Source organism: Apaloderma vittatum, unplaced genomic scaffold (genome assembly GCF_000703405.1).
Source record: "Apaloderma vittatum isolate BGI_N311 unplaced genomic scaffold, ASM70340v1 scaffold17560, whole genome shotgun sequence".
NCBI classification, from domain to species: Eukaryota; Metazoa; Chordata; class Aves; order Trogoniformes; family Trogonidae; genus Apaloderma; species Apaloderma vittatum.
In genome coordinates this window covers 27,498-42,043 of record NW_009696391.1, presented here as the reverse complement: position 1 = coordinate 42,043, position 14,546 = coordinate 27,498, and the positions used below count along the sequence as shown (strand labels likewise).

Here is a 14,546-nt window from a genome sequence, read left to right as displayed (position 1 = left end):
GTAAATCCTTGGGGCTTTTTTGCTTACTATTTTTCCTTTCCCTCTTAGTCTTCATTTTGATTGCAGTCTTAACTGATTGCTTTACAGGATTGTATTGCGAAACAGCGCAGTGATGCCTTTATAAACATCCCTCAGATTTATTCCTCTCAAAAGTTGCATTTTGATCGATGGCACGTCACATGAAAGAGAATGTGATTGTATAATGATGTGCAGAATCTGACTTGCTTTGCTGCTCTGTAGGTATTTTCAGCTATATGCACATAAGACCATCTGGACACCGGTGTGACTGTCGGCTTGCTAATTTACTATTTCGGTTGGAGAGCACTGTTTCTCTGTAGTCTGCACTATGGATGTAGTTTTAAGATGAAGCTGCCCAAGCTGGTTTTGAAGTCCAAGTGTTGCAGACCCTGGTTTCCTGTTTTCTTTGTCAGTTCTGATTTCCCAACCTTGCTATTGTCCTCTCCATCAGTCTGCGGCATAGTCCATGTGTTTTCCAGCTAAGCTGTGTGATCTTAGTGACCAAGCTAGATGATCTTATGGTCAAATGCTCCTTCTAGAAAACAAGTAATTCTTTAATCTGGCAAGCACTTTTTGGAGAGAGAAGGCAAAGAATCATAGAATCATAGAATGGCCTAGGCTGGAAGGGACCTTAGAGATCATCTAGTCCAACCTCCCTGTTTTGGGCAGGGACGCCACCTCTCGACTAGACCTGGCAACAGAAGACTTATTTTTCCTGTTACAATATGGAATGCTGCCTGTGTTTTCTTAATTGGTTGTATTTACAAAGTTCCAATATTTTAAGGACTTCAAAATGCTTCATTCATTCCAAAATACTTCCTTTCACTTTATTCGTGAAAGTGGAAGAAATCTGATTTAGAATCAACTGATATTTCAGTATCAGTTAAAAAAATTATTCTCTTAAGACTGTTTCTGAGCTCCTCAGATGGACTCTAGGTACTGTCTGACTTCTCAGGTTATTGTTTTGGAGTTGGCTTAAGCCAGCTTCACTTAAAGCTAAATTCATTTCCTTTCACCTCCGTGTATATTTGCATTCAATTCACTTAAATGATTCTGTGAATAGCAATTTGTGAGGTGATTCAACCAGTAACTTGCAAAACAAACAAACTAGGAGCAGACACCCCTCTTACCCCCCCACCCCAGAACCCAAATGGGCATATCAGAAAACACAGTATAGTGGGAGGGAAAGCATATAAATGGAGTGGGAGGAGAGATGGAGAAACTTGAATACCCCCACCTTGACTAACTTAAATGGCTGCTGAGATGTGTGATCAGATTCTCCTTGGGTGGCACCCTATGTCTGGTGCCCATTCGTGGAGGTGGAGCAGTGGTATTTTAGTGCAGGAACCTTAATCCACCCTAATGTTAGACAAACATTGTTCGATAGATCCATCCCCATCCTTTGGCAGTTACACGAAAACGAACAGAAATTTAGAGACCATGCAAAATATAATTTATAGTCAAAGCATAAAAGTAACGTTTATGGTCAGATCTTTTCAATTCTTTTTTTATTTTTTCTTTCTAGTTTTCTGAAAAGTTCCAGGCTTTGTGTCAGCCTTCTTTTCTTGTCCAGAATTCTCCTTCTTCAGCTCCTTCAGTGTGGGCTGCTCCTCCTTTGTCCAGAAAATCCTTCTTAGATCTCAGTAAAAACATCTTAGTTTGCAAGCAATGGTTTGCAAAACTTCCCTCTTTCAAGAACTTTTAAGAACTGAGCTTAATGTGTAATTGATCCTTTTCTATGGGTTTTGAAAGGATTCAATATCAGTCTTAGTAGCAGGTAATTATATTCACACATTCATTGATGCAACAACTTATGAAATCCTATAGAATTCCTGAACTGTATCAGAAAAGATTCCCCAGGTGGTCACATCTCTCGTGTAATGATAACGCAACTGGCCGCAAAACTTGGGCAACTGGCTTAAAAGCAAAGACAGTCTTGTCACTGTCACTGAGAGAGGGCATCACCTTTGTTTGTCACCCTGTCATGGCAGAGGCCAACTTTTCGTCTTTCAGGACAACATATGAAGCTCCTTCTCTCCCCACAGCATAACTTATTACTACCTTCACAATTCATCAGAACTGGTGACTGTATCTCACTCTCCTTCACCACCCCAAGCCTACAGATTTATTTTTAATGTGTCAAAAATACAGGCTTTGTTTAATTTCACACAGGCACAGATAGTTTTCAAATGTGCTAATTAAGACTAAACATTGCATTTCTCTCTCCTCAGTTCAGTCTGACTGTATTTAGTTGTTATGTTTGTGTTTACTCTATGTAAAAATTTGGGCTATATAGTTGTGCCTTTTGACAGTTATTGGGCAACTGGTCTACTTTCCACTAAACACTGAATTTAGCTAGAAGTTTCCTTCAGACTTAGTAACTGATGCTGCCTTGTCAAAATAGCTTATCTCTAGCAACTTATAAAATAGTATTTTTTTTTGCCTAGAGGATTACTGTCTCAGTGTTCTTTCTTTCCCTGTGCATCCTCTGTTATCATAATATGTGATGACCTAAGAAAGTCAGTTTTGTAGGGATATAATGTCAAGATTGTCCTCAAAGTTAAATAAAGTATGGACTTCAAGAGAGCATGGGACTACTCTTAATTATGAGATAGTGAGGCATGTAAACTCTGACTTTAGATATCTTGCTATTGTAGAAAAAAGTTCACCTGATTTGTGTGATAGTGGGTTGCTGAAGCTTACCATGTGAAATATGAGAGCAGGTGAGATTGCTCTTGGACGGATTTCCTAGAGAGGGATTTGGCGGAATTTTGGTACACGTTTGCCAGTAATGAGAGAAAGAACTGAAGCAGTTTACATAACTTATTTTAGAGAAGAAATACTAATTTAAATACATCTTGCAGAACACAGCATAGCTACGTGGAATAAGCATAATATGCATAAGGATGGGAAAGGTGAGATACCCTGCTTGATTTATCAGCGTTAATTCTGTCCAAACACAGAAGATGGTTGATTTCTATCTCAATGCAGGAGAGTGCTGAAAGAGCTTAATTCTAAGTAGTGCTTGGCACATACATTTTCCAGTGATTTTAATGGGCCTGTGCAGGCTCAGCATTTGTCAGAGATCAGACTTTAAAAGCCCTCCTGTGAGCCACATCTGTGGTCCAATATTTGAGCAAGCTTATTAATACGTTTTGTGAATTATAGTATGTGTTTAATAGGAATTGTACAACATTAATTGGTGAACAGCAGATTTATTCCAACAGCAGGACTGATATTATAAGTCATCATTAGGTAGCTTGGCATTTCTGCAGTGAATAGTTCCAGTAATCCATACTAATCGGTTCTTCGCTCTCCGCAGGTGATTTACAGATATATGGATAAATCAGAAGAAAGAGGCAGCTCTGGCCTCAAAAGGTTCCTAGAGTGAACATGCACAGGAACCAGTTGCCTTTCTGCTAAAATGAGAGCAAATGTTGTTGTGCCCCTCTTCTCCCCTTAAAATGTTGAGGGGGTTTTTTGTTCATTTTGCCCCTCTTCTCCCCTTAAAATGTCGAGGGGGTTTTTTGTTCATTTTTTTTTTTTTTTGTCTCAGAGGATGACTAAAGAACAGAGTTAAGAAATAGAGATCAGCTCTATCAACCCTTTCAAGTCCATCTGCTTTATAGGGGTTGTCCTCGGGCTCAGATGTGCTGGATTTTTCATCTCTGGTCTCAAATTGCTGTCCGGTGGCATATGCTCTCTCATATGAAAGAGAGCATAACATAAACCTGTTAATTAATGGTGGAATTTAGAAGAAGAAAGCTGCATGTGATTTCCTTGTAATCACTTCCTTGGCCAGCGCTGCCTACTTAGAGATTTAGAACTACTCCGCAGCGTTGGCAACTTGTCCCTTGTGCCGTTCAGGATGTGGCGTTGTCAGACCTCGGGCAGCTTCTTGAATTTTGGGATGGAGGTCAGTTATTGCCGGGACTGTAATTTCCCACTCTGGATGCCCAAACAACCTCTCTGCCGTGGGCCCAGTTGGCTTTACAAAAAGCAGGTTTCGGACACACAGTAGATCTGACACTGGTTAAGAACCAGTTGGCTTTATACAAAGCAGTTGTCGGGCACACCCTAAGGTTCGCCACCAGATAAGGTCCATTCGGCTTTTACATAAAGCAGTTGGATGCACTAAGGCACGAGTAGTACGATTTATTCATGTGCAACAGATACAGTTTCTTTAAGATTGCCAGCAATAAAATAAAATAATACTGCAGAATGCCTGTAGGTCTTACCTTTTATAATTACAAGCTTGGTTTCCCAGGTACAGCACTCGGGAGGGCCGAGGACACCTATAAGGCATAAGGATGAAGCTGTCAGTCTTCCTCTATGAGTTCTAGCACTTTTTGCTTTTTATTGCACCTGTTAATTAGGATGATTTCTTAAACAGTAACTCTTATCGTTTAATAATAACTGATTTCTTCCTCCTTTTGGTACTATATAGCGTTTGTTGATACTCAATTTGAGGAACTGTTATGTTCTTTGTGTATTCTTACAGGTGTTCTCTGTTAGGTTGTGATGTTCTTTGTATCTCTTTTATCAGATTTTTTAATTTATTTTTTTTAAATGTTAGAACAGTCTACAGTCTTAAAAATGATAGCTCCAATTTTGGGATTATGGAATATTTTCTGTCTTTTTGTAAGAGCAGTACAGAAAGCACAGTCAACTCTTATTTATGCCTGCTGCAACATCTTATTGAAAACACTAAACACTCAAATTTACACACTAAATAATCTGTCATCTGAAACAGTCTCTTGGAGTCTGCTATTTGCCAAGCAGTGTCTTGAATAATTCTGATGTAGCAGCAGCTGCTTTTTCCTACAAAATTTTGCTGTACGTACACAACAGGAAGAAATATTCTGAACTGTTTACCAAAGCCCCAGTTCAGGAAGTGTTTGTTTTATCGGTGGGACTTACCGAAATTACCAAGGAGCTCTAGAAGTGTGTGAAGTTAAAACTAAACTGAACATACCTGGATGCAAGAGGGCCACCTACAGCAAGTCTTCCAGCAGGTCCTGAAGCACCTCATTTCTTGAAATCTCATGTTTCCTGTATTTGTTTACTGTGGAACCAAAAATGTGGACTCCCCATTCTGAGAAAGTGCCAAGACCACCTTCAGCTGTGTCTCAGCCTGCATTGGTTTTTGGTTTTGTTTTTTTTATCTGAAAGAATTGTTCTCTCACATTCAGACAGACAGGTATAGATGAAAATCTGGGGGAGGGACACCCGTGCGAAAAGCAACAGAAATGTTCTTTGTCAGCAGCGGGAGAACAAGAGCAGCCTGTCTTGAACTATTCATTCTTATATTAGAGGTATGAGCTTACCTCAGCAACCATGAATATTCAAACAGATACTCTTTCAACTAAAACTGAGGGTGATTGCAATGCCAATGAAAGGTTGAAGTGCTGCTGATGTTGCTGTCTAGGGAGCCCTCTGCCCGATCTTCTTTTATGTCATTATTCTTGTTGGACAGAACTATTGTGAAAACTGTTAACTCTCAAGAGACTTCTGTTTGTGCCACTGGCTGTGACCCTTGTGGTAGGGTGTCACTGGAGTTTTTTTCTTTTTCTTCATAGAGATTTGCTCCTCTTCCTTTCAGTAATCAAAGAAGGGGAAGGAAACTGTTACCTTTCTTTCACAAAAATTTGTACCAGTAAGAAGAATACTCTTTTTTTTCCCCCAAGATGTACTCTTTGTGTATTGTGTGGCTATGTGTGGTGCTCAGATAGGCACCTTCTGGGCAAGTACTTCTATTATAGATTTTTCTCTGGATCAGTATAGCTTATATTGGATAAATCACAACAGTTTTATCTTTATCTTAAACAGATTTAAAAAAAAAAAAGTTAAATCCCTTATAAGTGGTGCCTAATTTACCCTCATTTGTTCACACTATGAGCAAAATTTTTCTTGTCAGACCACAATTCTACGTGCTCATTTTTCTGCTGTGTCGTTTGTACAAAAATTTCACATGGTGCTTTACAAACAGATGAGGTATTCTCTCTTCCCTTCATAAATCTAACCTGACTAATAGACTTTGTTAAAGCATGTACAGAGTTGAAAAAGAAATGAGGAGCTCTTGGGCACAGAAACACTTCTCTGGCCTGAAATGCCAAGGTTTTGTTCCAGAGTTGAAAGGGAGCTTGTGCACCCCAAATCTTATCTTCCAGTATGTTCATTAGTCTAGTAAAAGTTTTTTCACTCCTTTGCAAGGCTTCCCTTGGCTCTGTCTTCTTTTGTAGACCGTCATTTCTGTAGCAAATCACTGATGCTTATTTGTCATGCAGTAGTTGGTCTGTGTGCAGCAGTTTATACAGCGATTATTTAGCCTACAGTTGTTAAAGATATATTTGAAATATTGTCAAAAATTTATTCAGTTTCTCACTTTTCTTCTACAGGGCCTGTCCTTTATATGTTGTCAGTCTCAAACGCAGGGTGCATATTTAAATCAACTGCTTGGGAGCATAATTCAACAGTATTTTGGACGATTTCTCCATTCTTCTCCGACTGCGCTCGGAGCCAGACAGCATCCTATGCTGACTGCTTTGTGCAGTTCCATTACAGCCCCACAGATGCTCCATTTACGGAAGACCACCCTACACATCATAAAGTAAGGACCAGCAAAGTGGAAAAAAACCCACCACACCACACCATCACTTATTCACATTTCACAAACAGCTGATTTCTTCTCAGTAACTGATAGTTTGGCTGTGGGGAGAGCTGGGCAGGTAGCAAAGGAAGGACAACATGTACAGAGCCTCTGTTTGTGTCTCAGGCTGGATTTAGGGTCACGAGAGTCATGGTGTTTGTAGTTGCCACGGTGACCTGTGGGGGGGGGCCTTGTTGGTCTGTAAGTGTTAGAGTATCCGTAGGTGTGCCAGCTACCCAGGAGAACTGGAAAATTCAGGATGTGGGAAGATGAAGAGCTAGAGGCAGGGAGACAGCATTTCTTCACTGTCCCTACTCGCACGATGTCAACGGCAGCTACAAATGCTGCATCTCCGTTGCCAAAGGGCCAAAGCTTTGGTTTATATACTGCAGGAAAGGGAACAATTTCTATTTTTTAATGTTGGGAGAGGAATTAAACCCTTTCAAATACAAAGTGGTTGCTTATATCCAGGATAATATCCAGGGTGTGTATACCTGTTGATTAAAAGAATTTCAATGTTGATCTTAGGGAAGTATCATAGGCCAAGCTAAGTAAAGCCTGTATTATCCCATATTAAGGGATGGAATTACGATTTCACAATCTTAGTCGTGACATGCTCTTAACTTACAAATAATCGAGCTTTGTCATCTTAATAAAGTTGGTTTTGAATATGTGCATGCATGTGCGAGTTTTAAGCTTGAATAGTGGAAAGAAAGTTCTGAAAGTGTAATGGCACTTGACGATTTGTAAGACGTGAAACCCTCCTTAGGGATCTGGGAAGAACGTCGTAGAACTGAGGTTTGCAAACCGTTGGGTGATTGGGAGGTGGCATGAGCTCCATACATAAATAGGTACAGAATTCACTCGTAATTTTGCCATATGAAAGTCAGTAAGCATCTTGGAAATGGAACCACACGATCGAGAGTGCTTTATCCAGGTCAGGGTACTCTCTTAGTGGAAGAGCATCCTCTAGAAAATCAGTGTGAAATTTTCATAGTAAATTAACAGGATAGAAGATGTCAGCACTATACAACTTTGATCTGGCAAATTACGTCAGTGCTCTGAAGATGTGCAATGAAATACTTAGATCTCTGCAAGTCAGCTTTGATGTAAAAGTTGTAGAAACGTTCATTAAGTTTTTAACAAGGGTGGTGGGTTTTAACGGATGCATTAATCTTTGAGTAGCTAATGGTACCTAATATTAAATCGCTAAAAAGGTGGTTTTGAAGGTTCTGGGAGTGTTTATGCTAACTGAGGAATAAATACTGTATTCTTTTTACCCATGCCTCAATTTAAATTTTCAGTTTTCAGCTTTCAGTAAAGTAATTTGTAATGTCAAATTAACAGTAGTTCAGACTTTCATGTCCTTTGCAGAAAACTAACAAATCAAGCCATCCAAATTGGAACGTTCAGTGTATATGATTGACAGGTCACCTTTTATCTTTGTGACAAATTTTATACTGGACATGACTGTGTTAATTGTGATGGAACAAAAGCAGGCATTGGCTTTCCGGTTACAACATACTGTTGAAAAAAATAAAATAACAGTACCAGTATAACAGCAGAGCTGTTAAAATTGTTATAACAAGTTGGATTGTGAGTTGACAAAAGCACATAAAGCTAAATAAAGTAATTGAAAAACAGTTGTATTTTGGGTGTTGGTTTAGGGGCTTAGAATCTTGATTTCTCCATTTTTTTTCCCAGTTATTAATCTGCCTTTATATTTTAACTTTTATAGTCATACTTGCCTTTTTACCTATAATTATGATAGCTGCTGTTTCTCACTTCCCTCAGTAGACGAGTCAGAAGACATCACTCTCCTCTGATGAATTGGGAGCCTTTTCTAAGACTAACAGAAGCCATTAGTTGAGCCTAGATAAAGATGGAAATCTGTGTAATAGGCCTCCTGCTAAACTATGGCTAAGTTATTTTAAGGTGCCTGTTGCTTGCGTTGAATGGAAAAAACTCCACCAAATTATAGACCCTGCTTTGGTTTGCTTTGTCTTCCAGTGAGAACTACCTGCACTTCAAAGGTAACGCTCCACCTCCTCGCTTGGCCTCCGTTCTTGCTTTCATTCTTGAAGTACTTCAGCGAACGCAGAGCACTGAGCTCTGTGACGTTGACTTGGTTCTCCCGGCTGTGTTGAAATGCATGGTGTTGGTTAATGAGCTGCAAGGTGAGCCGCTTGTTTTGCTTTAAATACACACACCTGTAAGATTTTTGTAACGCTGAGCATCTTTTGTCCCTATATTTAAGACTCTTAGATGAGGTAAATGAGATACTGTGGCCAGATAAACTGGACAAGCTTTCTATTTCTTCCATTAACTCATCTGGAACTTCTGTCTCGAGGCACAGGGAAGTCTTTTCTTCTTTTGATCTCTACTGAACTAATGATCAACTTGTCAGGAGTCTGAGGAGCATTTCCTTTCTGCCCATCCCTCCCATCTCATTTCTCTCAGACTTGGTAACTGTGGGAGTTTTCTTGGACTTGAAGGTTTGAGACCAAATAAGACTAGCGTATGTTTTCCCCATAGAGGCATTATAAATGGATTAAAAGTAACATGTTGCTCTCTGAAGGCATCTTTGAGTCTTCTTCTTTTAGCATGCTTTGTTTTGGTAGCGAGAACTTCTTTATTTTTAGCTTCTTAAAAAATGAAGCGCTCTGTTCACCCCACAGTTGTATAATGCATGTGCCATGTGCGCATAAGCTCAAAATTTCCACTTCTGGCTGCCAGCAGAGGCATTAAGCAAAGCAGGTCTTCACCTCTGACTTCTGGGAATTTTGTCTTGGAAAGGACTTTTTGATTCTGGCCTATCATAGTTTCAAGAACAAGATACATTTAGGAAATTTGCTGAATAGTCACACACCTTTCTTCCCAATTTTGCCGTTCCAGCCCAGTCCCACCTTTCTAAGGGAAGAGCTGTATCTTGCAGCTTGATTGGAAACAATTAAGGGGAAGAAAATAGTAGGGATTTATGTTGGGTTTTGTTTTCCTTTCCTCCCTGTGCTTAAAAACAGAGGTGGTGGTGGATATTGTTCTGAATTCCACCCTGAAAGTAAAGAGTGGATCTTTATAGCTTTGGGCAGGATATAATGCCATGACTGCTTTTCTTTAATTCAAGTAGGAACGATTAAAGAATATGAACAGAACTTAAATTTAAATAAAATCTCTCTTTCCGTTAAGTGTATGTCGCTTTGCCTTGACTTAAAAAGACCGTAGTGCACTTAAAATTCTGTATGTTTAAAGGATAATAGTGATGAAAATAAGACTTTTGCATAAACCTGTGATTCATTCTGTTCTTTATAGCCAATCTAACTAACTGCTCTCACTGTCATTTCCCTTCCATCAAAGTAAGATAAAATCTTTTTTTTTTTCTCATTTAAAAATTTTAGTCTTCATGAAAGACATTCTCCAGATGGCCGGTTCAAGAGCTCTGCATTAATCTTGCGATTTTTCTTTTGCAGTTAAAAAAATATCTACAGACATTGTACAGTACATGGTAGAACACTGCCAAGCAGGGTCAGGAGGAGAACGTGCCACCCAGATGACTTCCGTATTTAGGTAACCAGAAAATATGCCAATTGGCAGCGAAGCTACTGCAAGCCACTTGACAGCAAACATGTTTTTTTAAAATAACTAATTATCCTTAACATACTGCATTGTCACTTTTTAATGATATTTAAATAACTTTTGGCACTGGTTTTAAGCATAGCTTGGCCAAAAAGCCAGAGAGAAAAAAGCAGAGGAGAGAAACATACCTTCTTTCTGGTGGAGTAGGTACTGTTTCAAAAGGTATATAATAGAGAGATAAGGTGCTGCTGGAATGGAAAAAACTCCTCGTGAGTGGGGATGGCCAGCGTTAGGTTCCTAATTTGAAGCTTATGTAACGAAGATCAAATCCTCACACAACAAGCTTAGCTTCAATTATTTTTTTTAATTTATTTGATCGATTTGATTTTTGCGACAAATAAATGATAGATTCTTATAATGTAAATTATACTTATTCCACACCTCTGCAAAACGAATCCTGTTTCTCACGTGGATGCAGCAGAAGAGCTGCGTGACCTGAGACGTTGAAGACATTTTGCAAACCGAAGCATTGGTGCTGTGTTGGATCCTGCCTAGATGAAAGCTCCAGATTGGCTCCCTGAGATAAGAAGGGATGTTTGTGGGTGTGCCAGTCTCTCTGTACATGATACATCACTTCCATGGGATGTTTCAACCCCAGGGTGTTACTTTTGATTCACATGTAATACGTGATATTTAAAGTGTGTCTATCCACTGGTCTGTCCTGCTTAAGGACAAGTGGAGCTTTAGAAGAAACGCTGACATTATTTTTACAGACTTGAATCTAGATGTCTTGTTTTGCTGGTCTTTTTTTAATTAAATAATAAATACCTGTTTCAGTTCTGCATTCAGACACATTACAAAGTAAAGCGTTCCAGAACAAGTCAGCTCTGGTGTAACAGCAGCAGAATCTGTCGGTTTGCTCAAAATTAAATGTGTGGGATTTTTAGTATTAGCCTTCAAAAGCACGTGATGTCATTCAGAGAAAATATTCCACGTAGAGAATTTCAGTGTAGTAATATAAAAATTGCCATGCAGCCAGATGGCTTGTTCTGATTAGACTCTTCAGTTGTTCTTGGCGTGTTCTCGGCATCTAGTTTTGACCTCGCGTTAAATGCCTCCGTGTCCCCCTCAGGCAGTTTATCCAGGACTATACCGCCGTGTATGATCACCGGGTTTTCAGCATCCTAGAAGCAGTGGCAGTCTTGGATCAGACATTAGTTACCAGCCTGATTCCCACAATCACACAGTCTCTGAAGGATTCGGAGCACAAACAAGGTCTTGGAAGAAATGCTGCACAGAGGTTTGTTTTTTATTTCATATTGGTTTTTTTTTTACAATGAGCAGTAGAGGTTTATTTCCTTGAAAGAAAGCAGTCTTAGCAGCACAGATACTCAAAAATTAGTGATTTTTAAATGTGCTAAGCCAGAAATCTCCCTTTTATCAGGTTTTCATGGTTTTAAGCTATCTATATTTGCTAAATATTTTCAGAGATGTTTTGACACAAGGGCTACAGACCTCAGTAGAATTTATGTGAAGGTGCATGGTCTCTGCCCACTGTACTGTCTGTTGCAAAATAGAGTAAAGAATTCCTGCCCCAAAGAATTTTGCTGTCAGTCCCTGCTTTAGAAGACTTTGTGAATCATATCTAAAATGACAGTATAATCAGGTATGATCTGAGATGCCTGGAGAAAGAAATACCCATTATTTAATTTCAAGAGTTCTCTCACAATATAAATAATAAAAAGGTGTAGGTGTCCAGAAAAGACTGGCCTCCTCTCTTGGACAGGCACAGCAGACTCACTCTTCCTCCCTGTGTCCCCAAGAACGTAGGACAGAAATATTTGACCAGTGAACCCATTTCACGTTAGGAGGATGTGACGTGTGCGCTGAGCAGCTCCATGCAGGTGGCGGGATCTCTGAGTGCAGATGCAGCAAGTTGCTTCCAGCACCCATACAGATCCTGTTGCACAGCTCTGGGAAGCTCTTGCCCAGTTGTGGCACCCAAGAAGCCAAAAGGGCTTCTCCTGTCAGTTCTGCTCGCTGGAAGGCTGCCTCGTGGCCCTCAGGTGCAACAGTGTGCCCAGGTGGGCCGGAAGGCCAATGGCATCCTGGCTTGTGTCAGGAACAGTGTGGCCAGCAGGAGCAGGGATGTAATTCTGCCCCTGTGCTCAGCCCTGGTGAGGCCTCCCCTCGAGCCCTGTGTGCAGGGCTGGGCCCCTCACTGCAAGAAAGACCCTGAGGGGCTGGAGAGCGATGAGGCTGGGGAAGGGACTGGAGGGAAAGTCCTGTGAGGAGAGGCTGAGGGAGCTGGGGGTGTTTAGCCTGGAGAAGAGGAGACTCAGGGGAGACCTGATCACTCTCTACAACTGCCTGAAGGGAGAGTGCAGTCAGGTGGGGGTCTGGCTCTTCTCCCGGGCACCCAGTGACAGGACGAGAGGGCACGGCCTGAAACTGCATCAGGGAAGGTTTAGGTTGGATCTCAGGAAGCACTTCCTCATGGAGAGGGTGCTCAGGCACTGGGATGCACTGCCCAGGGAAGGGGTGGAGCCACCGTCACTGGAGGTGTTTAAAGAGAGGCTGGATGTGGCACTTAGTGCCGTGGTCTGGCCCATGTGGTGGTGTTGGATCATAGGGTGGACTTGATGATCTCAGAGGGCTTTTCCAGCCTCAACAATTCTGTGACTCTGTGGGCATGCAGCTGGCCCCAGCGTTTGCATCAGTGCATGGACTGAGGCCCCCCAAAGGGTCACATCTCACTCACACCTCAGGGCAGAATGGTTTTGAGGTGCATGTGAACAGGGCCAGGGCTATAAAAAAAAACCAAAAGGGAGAGCTGTGCAAGGGTATAACTCATGAGACAGTAAAGGGCAGTCAAAAGGTATTAATTTTGCATTTCATGAAAAGATATTTAACTCATTTGTAATTATGTTGCTCTCTTTTTATTATCCTTTATGAAGAAATACATTTACTTTTATTTAAGGGAATTCACCCAAGGTCAGACTGAAGTACCATTATATGCAGGATTTTCATACTATTTGCTTTTGATCTTTTGATAATATATTTCATAGCCAATTTTTTTTATACTGTTAATACGGTAAATTTCATCCCTTACCTATGAAATATGAAACAAAAAAAAGCAGGTTGTTGGAGTTTCCTGAAATACATGCTTGGAGATTACTGAAGAGCTAATTTTCTTTTAGCCTGATCACTTAGTGTATATATCATCTAACCTGTTGTTGATGTTTTGTACTAATAATTTGTATTTAGAATGTACTCCATTACCCATCAGTCTAAGGTGATCCAGGAATATTATATTTTAAGAACATTAATAACTGATTTTCTCTCTTCAGTCTGGCCACTAAATAGCATTATATTAACATAGTCTATGCAACTATTGTAGACATTAAACTAGAATCCCATATATATATATGTATATGAAAAAGCAAAGTTCAGAAGCTGCTTCAGATGTTTATAGTGGTGATGTCCAGTATTATTATTGCAAGGAAGTAGTACAAAAACTACAGTTCTGTTTGCTCAAGTTTGTGTTTCGTGAAAAAGATATATAATCAGAACAGACCTAAATGTCAGAGGCAATAATTTAACAATAATTATGTTGTCTAGTTTGGAGGCTATTAGAATGAACTTCAGGTGAAAAGTTTTGCTAATGCATACATGCTTTTGGAAAATGCACTGGAGTGGCAGTCCTCTTCCAAATTCCGGGTTTATTTTTAAAAAGTCATTGTCCTTTGTTGAGGGTGATGGTCTAAATCAGTGTCAGTGGCAATTTGCACCCTGGTGCCAGCAGCTCGTATCTCTGTGATGTAGCACGAGTCACAGAGAGATTTCTTATGCAGAAATCAGCTAGCAAACGCCATGAAGTCTGAATGCCAATCTCGTCTAAGCCTTGGAAACTCTGTGTTTTAAAATTTAAAAAAAATTAAAATTATTTCACAGCGTTTTACTAAACAAGGAAACTTCTAAGCATCTCCACTACACTTGCAGCCATGCGCACTGCAATCCTTACTCTTCCTCCAACATGGCCACACTGAAAATTGTCAGAAAACAAAGCAGTTGAGGGGGGGTGAGGGCAGGGCATGGGAAGAAAGTTACTGTATTTTAATATCGCAATATGTGGATAGCGTGTTCAGAAATTACATGCTTTTATTTCTAGGATTAAGTAATGTGTTATTTTTTTTTGGTTTTTTCAATAGAGAAGCCTATAAGAGACTCTTATCTTACCTCGCAGAGGCTGGACAAAATGAGATACAAAAACTGGAAAATGAGACAGGTTAGCAGTGTGCTGGTG

At 40.2% G+C, this 14,546-nt stretch overlaps 1 protein-coding gene across 1 annotated transcript in view; it reads left to right on the top strand.

The window, feature by feature from the left end:
* The window catches only part of MMS22L (MMS22-like, DNA repair protein), a gene marked incomplete at its 5' end in the record, with an annotated part of 68,164 nt that extends 53,618 nt beyond the window's left edge, over positions 1-14,546 (top strand). The window contains 5 exons of the mRNA XM_009874703.1: positions 6,417-6,628; positions 8,678-8,844; positions 10,135-10,231; positions 11,373-11,540; positions 14,452-14,546. Coding sequence (XP_009873005.1) covers positions 6,417-6,628; positions 8,678-8,844; positions 10,135-10,231; positions 11,373-11,540; positions 14,452-14,533 — 726 coding nt within the window. The remainder of the gene's footprint in view (positions 1-6,416; positions 6,629-8,677; positions 8,845-10,134; positions 10,232-11,372; positions 11,541-14,451) is intronic.